The 12,900-nt window shown below is 33.4% G+C and overlaps 1 protein-coding gene across 3 annotated transcripts in view; it reads left to right on the top strand.

Annotated features, from left to right (window-relative positions):
- The window catches only part of DPP10 (dipeptidyl peptidase like 10), a 1,448,345-nt gene that overhangs the window by 1,132,473 nt on the left and 302,972 nt on the right, over positions 1-12,900 (top strand). For all 3 annotated transcript variants that reach the window (XM_017536067.2, XM_017536066.2, XM_017536068.2), the window contains exon 5: positions 1,079-1,153. In XM_017536067.2, the coding sequence (XP_017391556.1) occupies positions 1,079-1,153 (75 nt within the window). The remainder of the gene's footprint in view (positions 1-1,078; positions 1,154-12,900) is intronic.

Here is a 12,900-nt window from a genome sequence, read left to right as displayed (position 1 = left end):
CCTAGAAGAAAATCTAGGCAAAACCATTCAGGACATAGGTGTAGGCAAGGACTTCATGACCAAAACACCAAAAGCATTGACAACAAAAGCCAAAATAGTCTGAGTTTCTTATCCTATCCATTGTGTTTTGAAGTCCCCATGTAAAACAAACAAACAAGCCAAACAAAACAAAGAAACTCTGGCTTCACACTTTTTGGAACTTTATAGAGAGCTGTCTTATGAAAACTATACTACCATAAGGTAGTATAAACAAATGTTTATGCATGTATTTCTCTGCAAATACCATGCAAAGTATCTATTTTGCTTAACATTTTATATAATTCATTTTGTGGTTTTTTGTTTATATTTTGGAGATTTTTGATACATCAACTCAATGTGCTTGCCCTTTCTTTAGATATGAATTAAACAAATATCTCTATTTCAAATGAAATATTTTCTCTACATTGATTGTATTTATGTTTCATTGTGTAGTTTAAATTCCTCTATCATCAAATTTGTTCAATTTTTCTATTATAGGCTCAAGATTAGTCAAGCACAGTGCAATAGTTTTTACATCAAATGCAATGTTACGTATTTGTGTTTTAATCTGTTTCACCCTGGGTATTTCCTTTAAAGAGAGTCTGTCTTGAATGTTAGTATCTTCTTTAAATATAAACATTCCACCACTAAGAATACAAAAATAGTGACGGAAAATTATTACAAACAGAATGTCAATACTTCTTTTCCTTTTCATTAATCTAGCATGCAAATATAAAAGCATTTTGGTTACGTAGGAATTTCAGTGGGCCTTTGAATTTTTTAAGTAACGAAAATTTTAGCATTCTTTAAGAGCTAACATATAGAAAAATATATTAGCAAATGCTGTCTTACTGAAATGTCTAATATGTCCTGTTTGAGCTTTTATATTCATCTGATACTCATACATACATACATGCAAATATATATACAATATAAAAGATATGTGAATGCCATTTTGTAGTGCTATGAGAATTGTTTTTTTTTTTTACATTTATACTCCAAATTCATGTTAAAAAGCTTTTAAAGATAACTGTTTGTTTGTTTTTTTTTCTTTGTCTAGGTAACCTTCAAAGCATCAAGACATTCAGTTTCACCAGATTTAAAATATGTCCTTCTGGCATATGACGTCAAACAGGTAAAGGAATGATCTTTGAGAATAGTTTTCTTTGTGATGCATTGAAGTGACAATTCATAATTTTGCTCAGCTATAACTCACCTAAGCAAAATCTGGCATATCCAGTAACTACAGGAGTACAGTAATGACTACTTTGCACAAAAGATGTTTGAAGATAATGTCCAAATGTCTTTCATAGCTGGCTATCAAATAATTGGGCCATGTGCCTGTGCTGACCCAAGTCCATCTCTTGGCAAGGGAGAATGTGGCAGAGTTTAGCAAATGCAACAAATGCGGGCTTGTGAAAGTTTCAGGATAAGCCTTACTATATACTTGAGAGTTTCATGTGCATACAGATCAGAGACTTTTCTAGTCGCTGTGTCTTGAGCTTCAAATGTGTATATTGGGAAGGAAGCTGCTGAAAAAATTGATTCAGATTGTAGTCAATGGATTCTTTAGCGGTATTTGAATGTCAGTTTGGGGTTACAGAAAATTTTGCAAATGGGGAAAGCCAATAAATTAATTCTGAAGAAATAAAACGTTGCAATTGAAATTAATGTTTCCTTATTCCATGTGAGCCCTAAAACACAATTAGAGCTATATGTATAGTTGTTGAGTATTTCGTACTTAGATATCATTTGCACAGTTAAAAAGTAAAGTAAATGTTGGAAAGGCAAGTCAGCAGATTAGTATCTGTAAAGAATAAATGATTGGAAATCATTCAAGGAAGTTTATGAGCTTCAAAATGAACAATAAAAATTTATAGACTTAAGGCAGGAAGTCTCACATAATGCTTTTAAAGCCTTTTGAACACATGGAATTTCACAGTTCTAAAGAACTGCTATTTGATGGTTTTAGTCTTTTGGAATATACATGTGCTGTATTTTTTACATTATATTTTTTGACTAAAAGTAATTTATGCTGTAAAAGATGGGGATTTTAGTCAAAGGCATCTTTTCATATTATAGATATTGGCATGTTTCCTTATCTTTTGCTTTGGGTTATCTTTATTCATTTGGATTTTGTAAATCATATGTTATAGTAAGAAAAATACTTGAATTTTATAAACAAAAATATTATAATATACTAGAAAGTTTTTAACATAATATTGTTTATCTAAGTAATTTAAGCTTGAAAAGTCTGATATATTAAACTGATCATGAACCTTAAAAAATCAGGTTTGGGGAGTTATTGTAATGAAGACTGAATCTGGCAGTAGGACACATAGGTCAAAGGAAGAGAAGAGAGAACCCAGAAATAGGCCCTCACAACTATGCCTAATAGATTCTTGGCAAAGGTGCACAAACAATTTAATGGAGGACAGCCTTTTCAATGACTAGTGCCAGAACAATGAGATATCCATAGGCAAAAAATAAAAACAAAAAGCCTACAAAAAACAAAAGCATCATATTGGCTTAAGTCACACACCTTATACAAACTCAGAATGGATCATGCTTTTAAATGTAAAGTGTAAATCATTAAAACTTTTAGAAAAACATCTTTGGGATTTAAGGCTAGGGCAAGAGTGTTTGTTTATTTTTTTGTTTGTTTCTGAAACAGAGTCTAGCACTGTCACTTAGGCTGGAGTGCAATGGCGTAATCTCAGCTCGCTGCAACCTCCGCCTCCTGGGTTCAAGCAATTCTCCTGCCTCAGTCTCCCAAGTAGCTGGGATTACAGGTGCCCGCCGCCATGCGTGGCCCATTTTTTGTAGTTTTAGTAGACACAGAGTTTCACTACGTTGATCTGACTGGTCTTGAACTCCTGACCTCATGATCTGCCCACCACGGCCTCTCAAAGTGCTGGGATTACAGGCGAGAGCCATCATGCCCAGCCAAGATTTCTAAAAATGCATACCAAAAACACATTTCATAGCAGGATAAATTATTGTTTTATGATAGACCCTGTTTTGGGGCTAAAAATACAAGTTACAGTCTAGAAGAAAATATTTGAAATTCCCATGTTTGACAAAGGACCAACAATCAAATATAAAGAATTCTTTAAACTGAACAGTTAAAAACAACTATAGCAAAAACACAACTATGTAATCAGAAAGTAGGCCCAGACATGAAGAAACATTTCACTAAAGATTTACAGATGGCAAATAAGTACATGATAATATTTTAACATTTCTAGCCAAGTAAACGCAAATTGAAACTACAATAGAATATCACTACAAATTTATCAGAATGTTTTTTTTTTCTTTCTTTTTTTTTTTTAAAGTGACAGTTCCAAATGGTGGCAAGCATGCAGAGAAACGAGATCTTTCATATATTGCTGTTGGAATGTATAATGGTATAGCTACTTAGGAAGATATTTTTATAGTTTCCCTAAAAACTAAGCATATACCACCATCTGACCCAACAATTAGATTTCCCTAGGCAAGTGCTTCAGGGCATTTATTCCAGATAAATAAAAAATAACATTCACACAAAAACCTGTATGAGAATATTTGCCACAGCTTTATATTTATAATAGTCAAAAACCGAGACAGTCCAGATGTTCTTCAAAGGGTGAATGGCTAGACAAACTGTGGTATATTCATGTCTTGAAATAAATTTTCAGCAATAAAAAGGAATGGGCTTTTGATATAGACAGCAACCTGAATAAATCTTCAGAATTATGCCAGGTGAAAAAGAAAGTCCCAAAATATGACTGTTTTTATGATTTCATCTACATAAGAGTCTCAAAATGACAAAATTAAAGAAATGGAGAAGAGATTAGTAGTTTCTAGGAGAAAAGAAGGAAAATGAGAGCAGCTTTTTTAATTTTATGGAACAAGTTCAAAATTATGCCAAGTGAAAAAAAAAAAAAAACGGTTCCAAAATATGATTGTTTGTCTGATTTCATCTACATAACATTCTCAAAATGACAAAATTAAAGAAATGGAGAAGAGATTAGTAGTTTCCAGGAGAAAAGGAGGGAAATGGGAGTAGCTTTTTAAAAATTTTATGGAACAACAGGATCTTTGTGGAGATGGAAGTTCTCTCTATTTTGATTATATAAATGTCAATATCCTGGTTGTTTTCTTGAGCTATAGTTTTGTGAAATAGCACCAGTGAGGAAAACTGGGTGAAGAATTATGTGATCTCCCAGTATTATTTATTACAATAGCATGTGAAAATAATTATGTTAAAATAAAATACTTTAACATAAAATCTGTAATTTTTTGAAAATCCTAAAATAAGGCAAAAGTGTTTTGTTTTTCTGTTTTTGTTTTTTTTTTTGAGACAGAGTTTCACTCTTCTTGCCCAGGCTGGAGTGCAATGCATAATCTCAGCTCACTGCAACCTCCACCTCCCGGGTTCAAGTGATTCTCCTGCCTCAGCCTCCCGAGTAGCTGGGATTACAGGCACGCATCACCACATCCAGCTAACTTTGCATTTTTACTAGAGATGAGGTTTCGCCATGTTGGTCAGGCTGGTCTTGAACTTCTGACCTTAGGTGATCGACCAACCTTGGCCTTACAGCCATGAGCCACCATGCCAGGCTGCAAAAGTCGTTTTTTGTTTTTGTTTTTTAATTCATATTCAATTTATTTTATTAAGTGTATGGATTATGCAAGATCATTGAAATCTTATGCTTCAAACAAGTTACTGGAAAGAGGTGAGAAGATTTTGGTATGTGTTTCAACATTTATAGTTTTATGCAAATCTGATACAGTTTATAAAGAATAGTGAATGATAATAGTTAAAATAGTAAAAAATGATCAATTATTAAATAGACTAGTGATATTAGTTTGAGAACTTTTGTATTATTGTCCAAGTCAGTCAATGTTTGTCTAGAAGAACAATTTTTACTATTTGCTTTCAGGGAAGCTGGTTAAATGTCTATGAAAAGTAAAACTGTTAGATCATGCCAGATCATTCCTGGTTAGCATCACTAATAACTGTTCTGTAACCCAGAAACTCAAATTGCTTTTTCATCTTATTTTTAAATAATAACTTTTTGTAATTTAGGTTTATGTTTTTAAAATGTGGAATAAAGAGTATAAAACTAGGTTAACTTTGAGTATTAGACAAAATATGGCACAAACTTATAAAAGTATAATTAACAATACAAACATATGCCTATGGACCGATCTTCATATTCTTAGAGTCTTTTGTTCTTATCAAGGAAGATAAAGATGCTTTATGACAAAGTAACTGGAAGTGAAAGAATGCTAGCATTTAAATACATTTTAGAAAATTTGTTTCACCATTTTCTATCATTTCATGTATTTATTCATTTTATTTGTTAATTATGTCCCAGGTGCACATGGCGGCACCTGGGCTGTATATTAGCAGGGTGCATTTGTGGGTATGGTCACATAGATTGAATTATCTCCTTTAAGAAATTTATAACCAGGAAGAGGTGATATGATACAAACATTTATATCCGCAGCATACAACATCATATTATGTATCATATAAGTGGTAATATCAAAGAATAACGAAAATTTTTACTCAAGGTAATCATTTCAGAGAAGAATCATATGCTGGGCTTTGAAGAGCAGACAGATAAAAATAAATAGAAAAACATTCCAGGTAGGCAGGCAACATAGAACCTCAAGGAGGCAGCATTAAGTCTTTGAGGGATAGCAGTCAATTCAGACTTGCTAGCCTATTAGTTGACAATTCAAAAAGAAAAAAACAAACTCTGTATAGTAGATTCAGCCAAAATTACAGAACATTTTATTCTGTACAGTTTATTCTGAAAAAACATTTTAATTTTTGTCTTTTTTGTTGATTTTAAGAGTTCTTTATATATTCTAGATAGTAGAGTTGTAGCAGATACATATTTTTGAAATATTTCTTCTCAGTGAGTTTATGTTTCACTTTCTTGATGATACTCTTTGATTCACAATTTTTCAAAATTTTGTTGAATTCTGATCTTTCTTTTCTATATTGTATATGATTTTTTATCATATCTAAAAATCCATTGTTAAAGTCAGGAAAAGTTTAGTAGTTTCAGTTCTTTTCTTTAGTTTGTTGATCCATTTTGAGTTAATTTTTGTGTATTGTGTGAGGTAGAGTCCAGGTATATCACATTTTAAGTCTCAAGTTGCATATTAAAAAACTTATTTCTGCTTTTTAAAAAAAATCTTTTAGGTGTTGAAAAGCTGGTAGGCAATGTATGACCTATTATGTTTACATTTTTATTAACACTGGGCTGGATCTTTTTAAAAAAATAAGTAATTGTTAAATTGTTAGTTTATATATAGCTTACCTACTAATCAAACACACACACATCACAAAAGCTGTATTAATTGTATATTGCTGCTTAATAAATTGCCCCAAACTTAGTGACTTTTAAAAAAGCATTTACTCTCTGTCACAGTTTATATATATCAGGAGTTTGGGATCATCTTGGCTGGGTGGTTCTGGCTCAAGATCTCTCATGAGGTTGAGGCCAGGCTTCAGCTGAGGCTGCTGTAACATGACAGCCTGCCTGAGGCTGGGGCACCACATCCAGATTGGATCACGCACATGGATGGCATATTGGTGCCGGCTATTGACATGAGGCCTCCAGTTTCTCCACATTGGCTTCTTTATGGGGCTGTGGGAGTATCCTCATGATGGAGTGCCTGAACTTTAGTGTGGGTAATTCAGAGATTCAATTCCTTGGATGGCCTATCCTTGAATGTCAACTGTCATTTTCACAGAATCTCTTGGTCACACATTCAGCTGTGTTTCATTGTTGGAGAAGACTAGTAGGGGCTGAGTATCTTTGGGGGCCATCATGAAGGCTTGCCAACATAGTCCCCAAAAGTTTCCTTCCCCTCCTACATGCAAAATGCCCTCACACCCTCCAAGGACCCTCATAATTTCATCCATTTCAGTCTAGCAGCTTAAGTATATCAAATGTGGGTCCCACAGAGACTCCTCAGGCACAGTTCCTTGTCTATAGCCCCTTGTGTATACCTGTATAGTCATAAATAAAATTTAATGTATCAGTATTTATTCATTTATTTATAGCTGTATAAATATAAATATGTATGCATATAAATTCTTGATATATAGACATATAGGTGTATCTTTTATTATGTATTTTGATCCAGTTAAACAACTTTTCAGTACGTGTTCTCAGTTTTATTAGTTTTATTGAGAATAATGTATTTATATAACTAATCTACCTGTTTTAGTCTTGGTATTTTGTTAATAAACATCTATTTGTACAATTCATTTATTCATTTTACATTTTATTTTTCTTTCTTTAAATATATCACCAATTGAGGCTTTACGTTTTTTCGTTGTTCTTGTTGTTTTAAGATGGAGTCTCTCTCTTTTGCTCAGGCTGGCATGAAGTAGTACAATCTTGGCTCACTGCAACCTCTGTCCCCCAGGTTAAAGAGATTCTGTTGCCTCTGCCTCCTGAGTAGCTGAGATTACAGGCATCTGCCACCACACAAAGCTAATTTTTGTATTTTTAGTAGAGATGGGGTTTTGCCATGTTGGCCAGGCTGGTCTCGAACTCCTGACATCAGGTAATCTACCTACCTCAGCCTCCCAAAGTGCTAGGATTGCAGGCGTGAGGTATCACGACGTGCAGAGGCTTTAATTTTTTTTAACTTAAATTTGAATTTGGGTATGAAATTTATTTTTAGTTTGCTATGTTTCCATTGTCTCTAGGCTTAGTAAACGCCCATCAATATGATTAATGTATAATTGTATTTTTTTCTACTTTTGTATGTTTTTATCATAGATATTCCATTTTATTTTCACTTCTTTATGTTGACAAATGATTAAAGCTAATCTTCCTATAATATTAAATAATGGAAAAAATATTTTATATGAATAAGTACAATCATAGCCAGTAACCTGGGTAGACGTCAAAAGAACATTTTTGAATAATTATCAGGAAGCCACATAACACAATTGACAGGGATGTTGCCTGAATCATGGGCATCACATATACCCTCAGCCTCTTTTCCCATAGCTATAATGAAGAAGAAGAAAATATGAGTGCTCCTCAAACTCACTATGTGGAATCATTGCCTTGTGTAAAGAGAAAGCCATGTGATAACTAACCTGCTTCAAGCCTTGTGTGATTAAGTGAGGAAGCAACCATGAAGAGATCTAGCACTATTTTTCTTTTAGGAGCATGGTAGATTGAGAGAGCTAGTTTAGTTTTACCTCCCTAGCAATGTCCTCAGTCTGAGGCAAATAAATGCCAATTATTTAGTGTAGGACAAATTTAGACAATTTTTCTTTCAATCAACAACTGATTTCTATAGGCTCTGTGTGTTACTGGAGAAGTTATTTTCTGTGGATCTAAAGCAGTTGGCTGGGTGCGGTGGCTCACGCCTGTAATCCCAGAACTTTGGGAGGCTGAGGTAAGTGGATCACCTGAGGTCAGGAGTTTGAGACCAGCCTGGCCCACATGGTGAAACCCCATCTCTACTAAAAATACAAGAAAAAGTTAGCTGGGTGTGGTGGTACACACCTGTAGTCCCAGCTACTTGGGAGGCTGAGGCAGGATAATTGCTTGAACCCAGTAGGTGGAGGTTTTAGTAAGCTGAGATCGGCTACTGCACTACAGCCTGGGTGACAGAGCAAGACTCTGTCTCAATAAACAAACAAAGAAGTCATCCTCACTCTTGGCTGTATCATTAGAATCATCTGGAGAGTGGCCAGGCTGGTCTTGAACTCCTGACCTCAGGTGATCCACCCACCTCGATCCACCCACCTCGGCCTCTCAAAGTGCTAGGATTACAGGCGTGAGCCACCACGCCTGGTGAGTTTTACAACTTATTAATGCTTAGGCCTTCCCCTGAAGAAACTCTGATTTAAATGGCCTGAGGTATAGCCCCAGCTTCAGAGTTTTACAAACTCCCCAGGAGATAATAATGCGCATCTAGGGTTGAAGACCATTGAAGTTAAGTGAACTGGTCTCTTCCACCTATTGAAGACTTTCCAGATTTCAGAAAAGGGAAACACTGGGAATAAAAATACAAATAGCTAATTATTTAAACTGCACCTATTTTGTGCTGAAGTTTTTACTTGTACATGCTTAATCCTTACATCTTTAATTCTAAACACACAGCAGTAGTTCATGTTATTCTTCCTTTATTGGTGAAAATACAGAGACATCCCAAACTTACCTATATGATTCAGAATTGAAAGTTATTGTTTTTTTTCCTGAAACAATGGGTCTCAATATACATGCTCAGCATAGCAACATCTGCATAGCCTGAGAACATATTTAAAATCCAAATTCTCTTGCCCCATTGAACCAAAAACTCTAGGAGTGGGCCCAGCAATCTGTGGTTTGGAAAGTCTAAGAGATTCTGATGCACGTTCAAGACGGAGAACCAGTGGTTTAGGGACCTGATTCCTTAAACTGCAAGAGCACTGCCTAAGAAGAGAGCTAAGCAACCAGAATTACACTATGTGCAGGAAAAAAGATTAAGAGAAAGTATTATTTAAGAAAGTTGATCTACCCTTTTTTCCTTTCATTTTTCACAATTATTTCTTCTTGAATTTAATGTCCAACTGTTCTTTTCTGACCTCGGATGCTGCTCTAGCAACCAATTTATCCTTCAAGGTTGGGCTTGATCTGTTTTAATTGTAGGTGATGTAGTGGAGTGTGCATGGCATTTGGAAAAATATGTATGTTTAAATTCAAATTATTCATACTAAAATTCATATTGAAGTATAACATAACTATAGGAGCTTGCATATATCAGGAAGATTGCCTGATGAATTTCTATAAACTAAACACATCTATGGTGCCATCACCCAGACAAAGCAGTGAAACGTTGCTGTTCTCCAGCCTGTTACTACTTGCCACAAGGGAGAACACTGTCTACATTTGTAAAGATTAATTCTGCCTGTTTTGTACTTTAGGTAAATTCATACACTATGTGCTGTGTTGTGTATCTCTTCTTTTACTCAATAATTAGTTTGTAAAATGTATCCATAGTTTTCAAGTGTTGTATTGTTCAGTCCTGCTATGATATATCATTCCATTACACATATCACAATTTGTTCACTCCATTGTTGATTAGATTGTAATACAGATATACCTGAATAATGCATTATTGTATAGATTATTTCTCTGATCACTCTGTCTTTCCCATCCATTACTCTGCCTCTTCTTTGACACCTATTTCAAAAAACGATAATTTAAGAGCTCACAAACATTTTTTGGGTACTTAGTGCATCTGCCATGGAAGAGTGTTTATCAATGTAAACCTCCGAAAGTCCCACTTCCTGGCTATTTATATTATATTTTACAGAGAAGAAAGAATTAGAGATGTTAACTAACTTGCTCCAGGACCCCAGTTCACAGCTGCAAAGCTGGGACTGAATTCTTTTTTTCTAACTCCAAAGTCACTAGCTTTCCGGTTACTTTGTCATTATCAGAAAGTCCTGAAATGTATCCTTACAAATTTTTTCTATTTTACTTTATTTTCCTATTTATTTGAAATCATATCAACTGATTTCTAATTAATTAATTGGAAGGCAAGTGAAACATATTACATATATGATTTTCAGTACTCAGGACTTAATATACTTCTCCAGACATAGTGGTTAGAAGTTTTATTTTTGTATTTGCGTCTTTGCAACTGTTTCTCAAAATCGTCAATGAGATAATCATTCTGGAATGTCTTTTAATGCCATAAAATTAAAAAAAAATACTTTTAAAGAAGATGAAAGCATTCCAAAATGTGACAAACCTTGATGATAAGAATATTTGCAGTTAATATTTGTCATCTAGTATTTTGACATTTGCCATATCAGACTTAATTATTGTTTAAGTATTCTGAGTCATGTATATAAATATGTTTAATTTAACCAATAAATCTATTTAATTTTATATGGTATCCCTATATATTTGGAATTATTGATCCATTGGAATTATTTAACAATTGTATTTTAAAGCCATCTTTAAAAAGTCCAGTGTCCTTTACCACATTTTTTTAAGGACAAACATGAATAAGGAGAAATTGATTTTTAAAAAATCCTCTTAAACAAATTTATAGTTTTATAGTTTCCTTGTTTGGATTTAAAATATACCACGTTACATAGACTAGTTAACTATTTTATATTGTCAACATCTTTCTTATCACATCTTATGTTTGTGATCACAAACTTTAATTCATTAAACTGTTGTTTCAGCAGAATTAGAAGTGTCCTGTATGCATAATGGGACATAAATCTGCATAAGAATTAGCTTTTTCTGAATGCAAGAGTAATAGTTGAATGGATCCTTTAAATCATGTCTAAAAGAGGGAACAAATCAATCGTACCTGGGTTACATCTGCTGTGTTAGTAGTATCTGTTCTCTAAATTTGATGCTCTGCAAAAAATTGGCATTGTTATTCTCTACAGTTAGATGCCTTCATTTCAGTTTAGGTTCCTACTATTTTACAGCTCTGTGGACAAAATTATTTTTCTGATAAGTATCTATTTTAACTAAGAAGCAATCCTGTAAAATGCATCCTGCATGCACTACTACTTTAAAAAGTAACTTCTCTAGTGAATGATCTAATTAAATTCTGGACCTTAATACTTCAGTGCTTTGCAATTACAGATACATATTTAAGAATTCTGTGGGAGTACATAATCTGGTCATAGAATTATCTAGGCTGTTAAGATTCATACATTTGGGGTTCACTAGTGTTTCAAATGATACAAGCTCAGAGAAAGCACTGTCTGGGAAAGTTACTGTGTTCAAGCTTGCGGGACTTTGAATTCACCCTGAAATCCTCCTGCCTTCTAGTGCTCATAGAATACTCATCTTTTCTTGTTTGTAGCTGCTGCTGCTGAACTGTCTTTCTCTTTAGCTTTCTCCATACTTCACAGAGATAATGAGGCATTAAAAATAAGTTAGTATCAATTTTGGAATTTTTCTTTTGGGTAAAGGCAAAAATTCAAAAGTCCCTAGGAGATGGACAAAAAGGAAGGAAAAAAGGAAGGAAGGAAGGAAGGAAGGAAGGAAGGGAGGGAGGGAGGGAGGGAGGGAACATAAAAAACATTTTTGGAAGCCAGTATCTACAACATTTTTTTGTGAAAGCTAATATTTATAAATTTATCACTAATTAAACAACATACTTTTAAATGTCATCTTTTTATTTTGAAATAAAATATATATTATGGAGAATCTGAAAATACAAAATAAAAGAAGATAAATATAGTGCCTGTATCCACCCTTTTTTTTTTTTTTTAAAGAAAACAACTGTTAATGTACTGGATTATTTCATCTAAGTCTTATTTATTGTCATTAGTATGTATTTTTTTCATTTATAGACAAAGTCATAAAATAGTATAATACAGTTTACTATTGTGAACATTACACTTATGAACATTATTCCTTGTCTTAAGTATTTTTCAAAAACATTATTTTTAATGGCTCTACAATCTTTTCATGTGGTTATATCATAATTAATTTATTCAACTTCAGTTCTTTAATATTTATAGATAGTACACAGATTAACACTGTCACTATTATAAATAAGTGCTACAATGAACACTAATAAATATCTGTCTTTGTTTATTATCTGTTAAATTTTTGAGAATTTGTTTATTATCTGTTAAATTTTTGAGAATATTGGATTATATATTTTCTATACTAATTAATGTTCTTGATGCATATTGCTAAAATGCCCACTAGAAAGCAATGTAAATGTATTCTTCCCCAGTAAACAGAAAGAATTTAAGGTTCCTTTTTGGTTCATGATGCTATTTTATAGGACTCTAATGATTTTTCTAACATAAATGAATAAAAATAAAATTATTTATGAATAGGAGATTATGTGATATATTAGCAGATTCTGATTCCTTTC

This window comes from Cebus imitator, unplaced genomic scaffold (genome assembly GCF_001604975.1).
Source record: "Cebus imitator isolate Cc_AM_T3 unplaced genomic scaffold, Cebus_imitator-1.0 Scaffold95, whole genome shotgun sequence".
Taxonomy (NCBI): Eukaryota; Metazoa; Chordata; class Mammalia; order Primates; family Cebidae; genus Cebus; species Cebus imitator.
The sequence above is the reverse complement of the archived record's forward strand: the minus strand, read 5'-3'. Positions and strand labels throughout refer to the sequence as shown.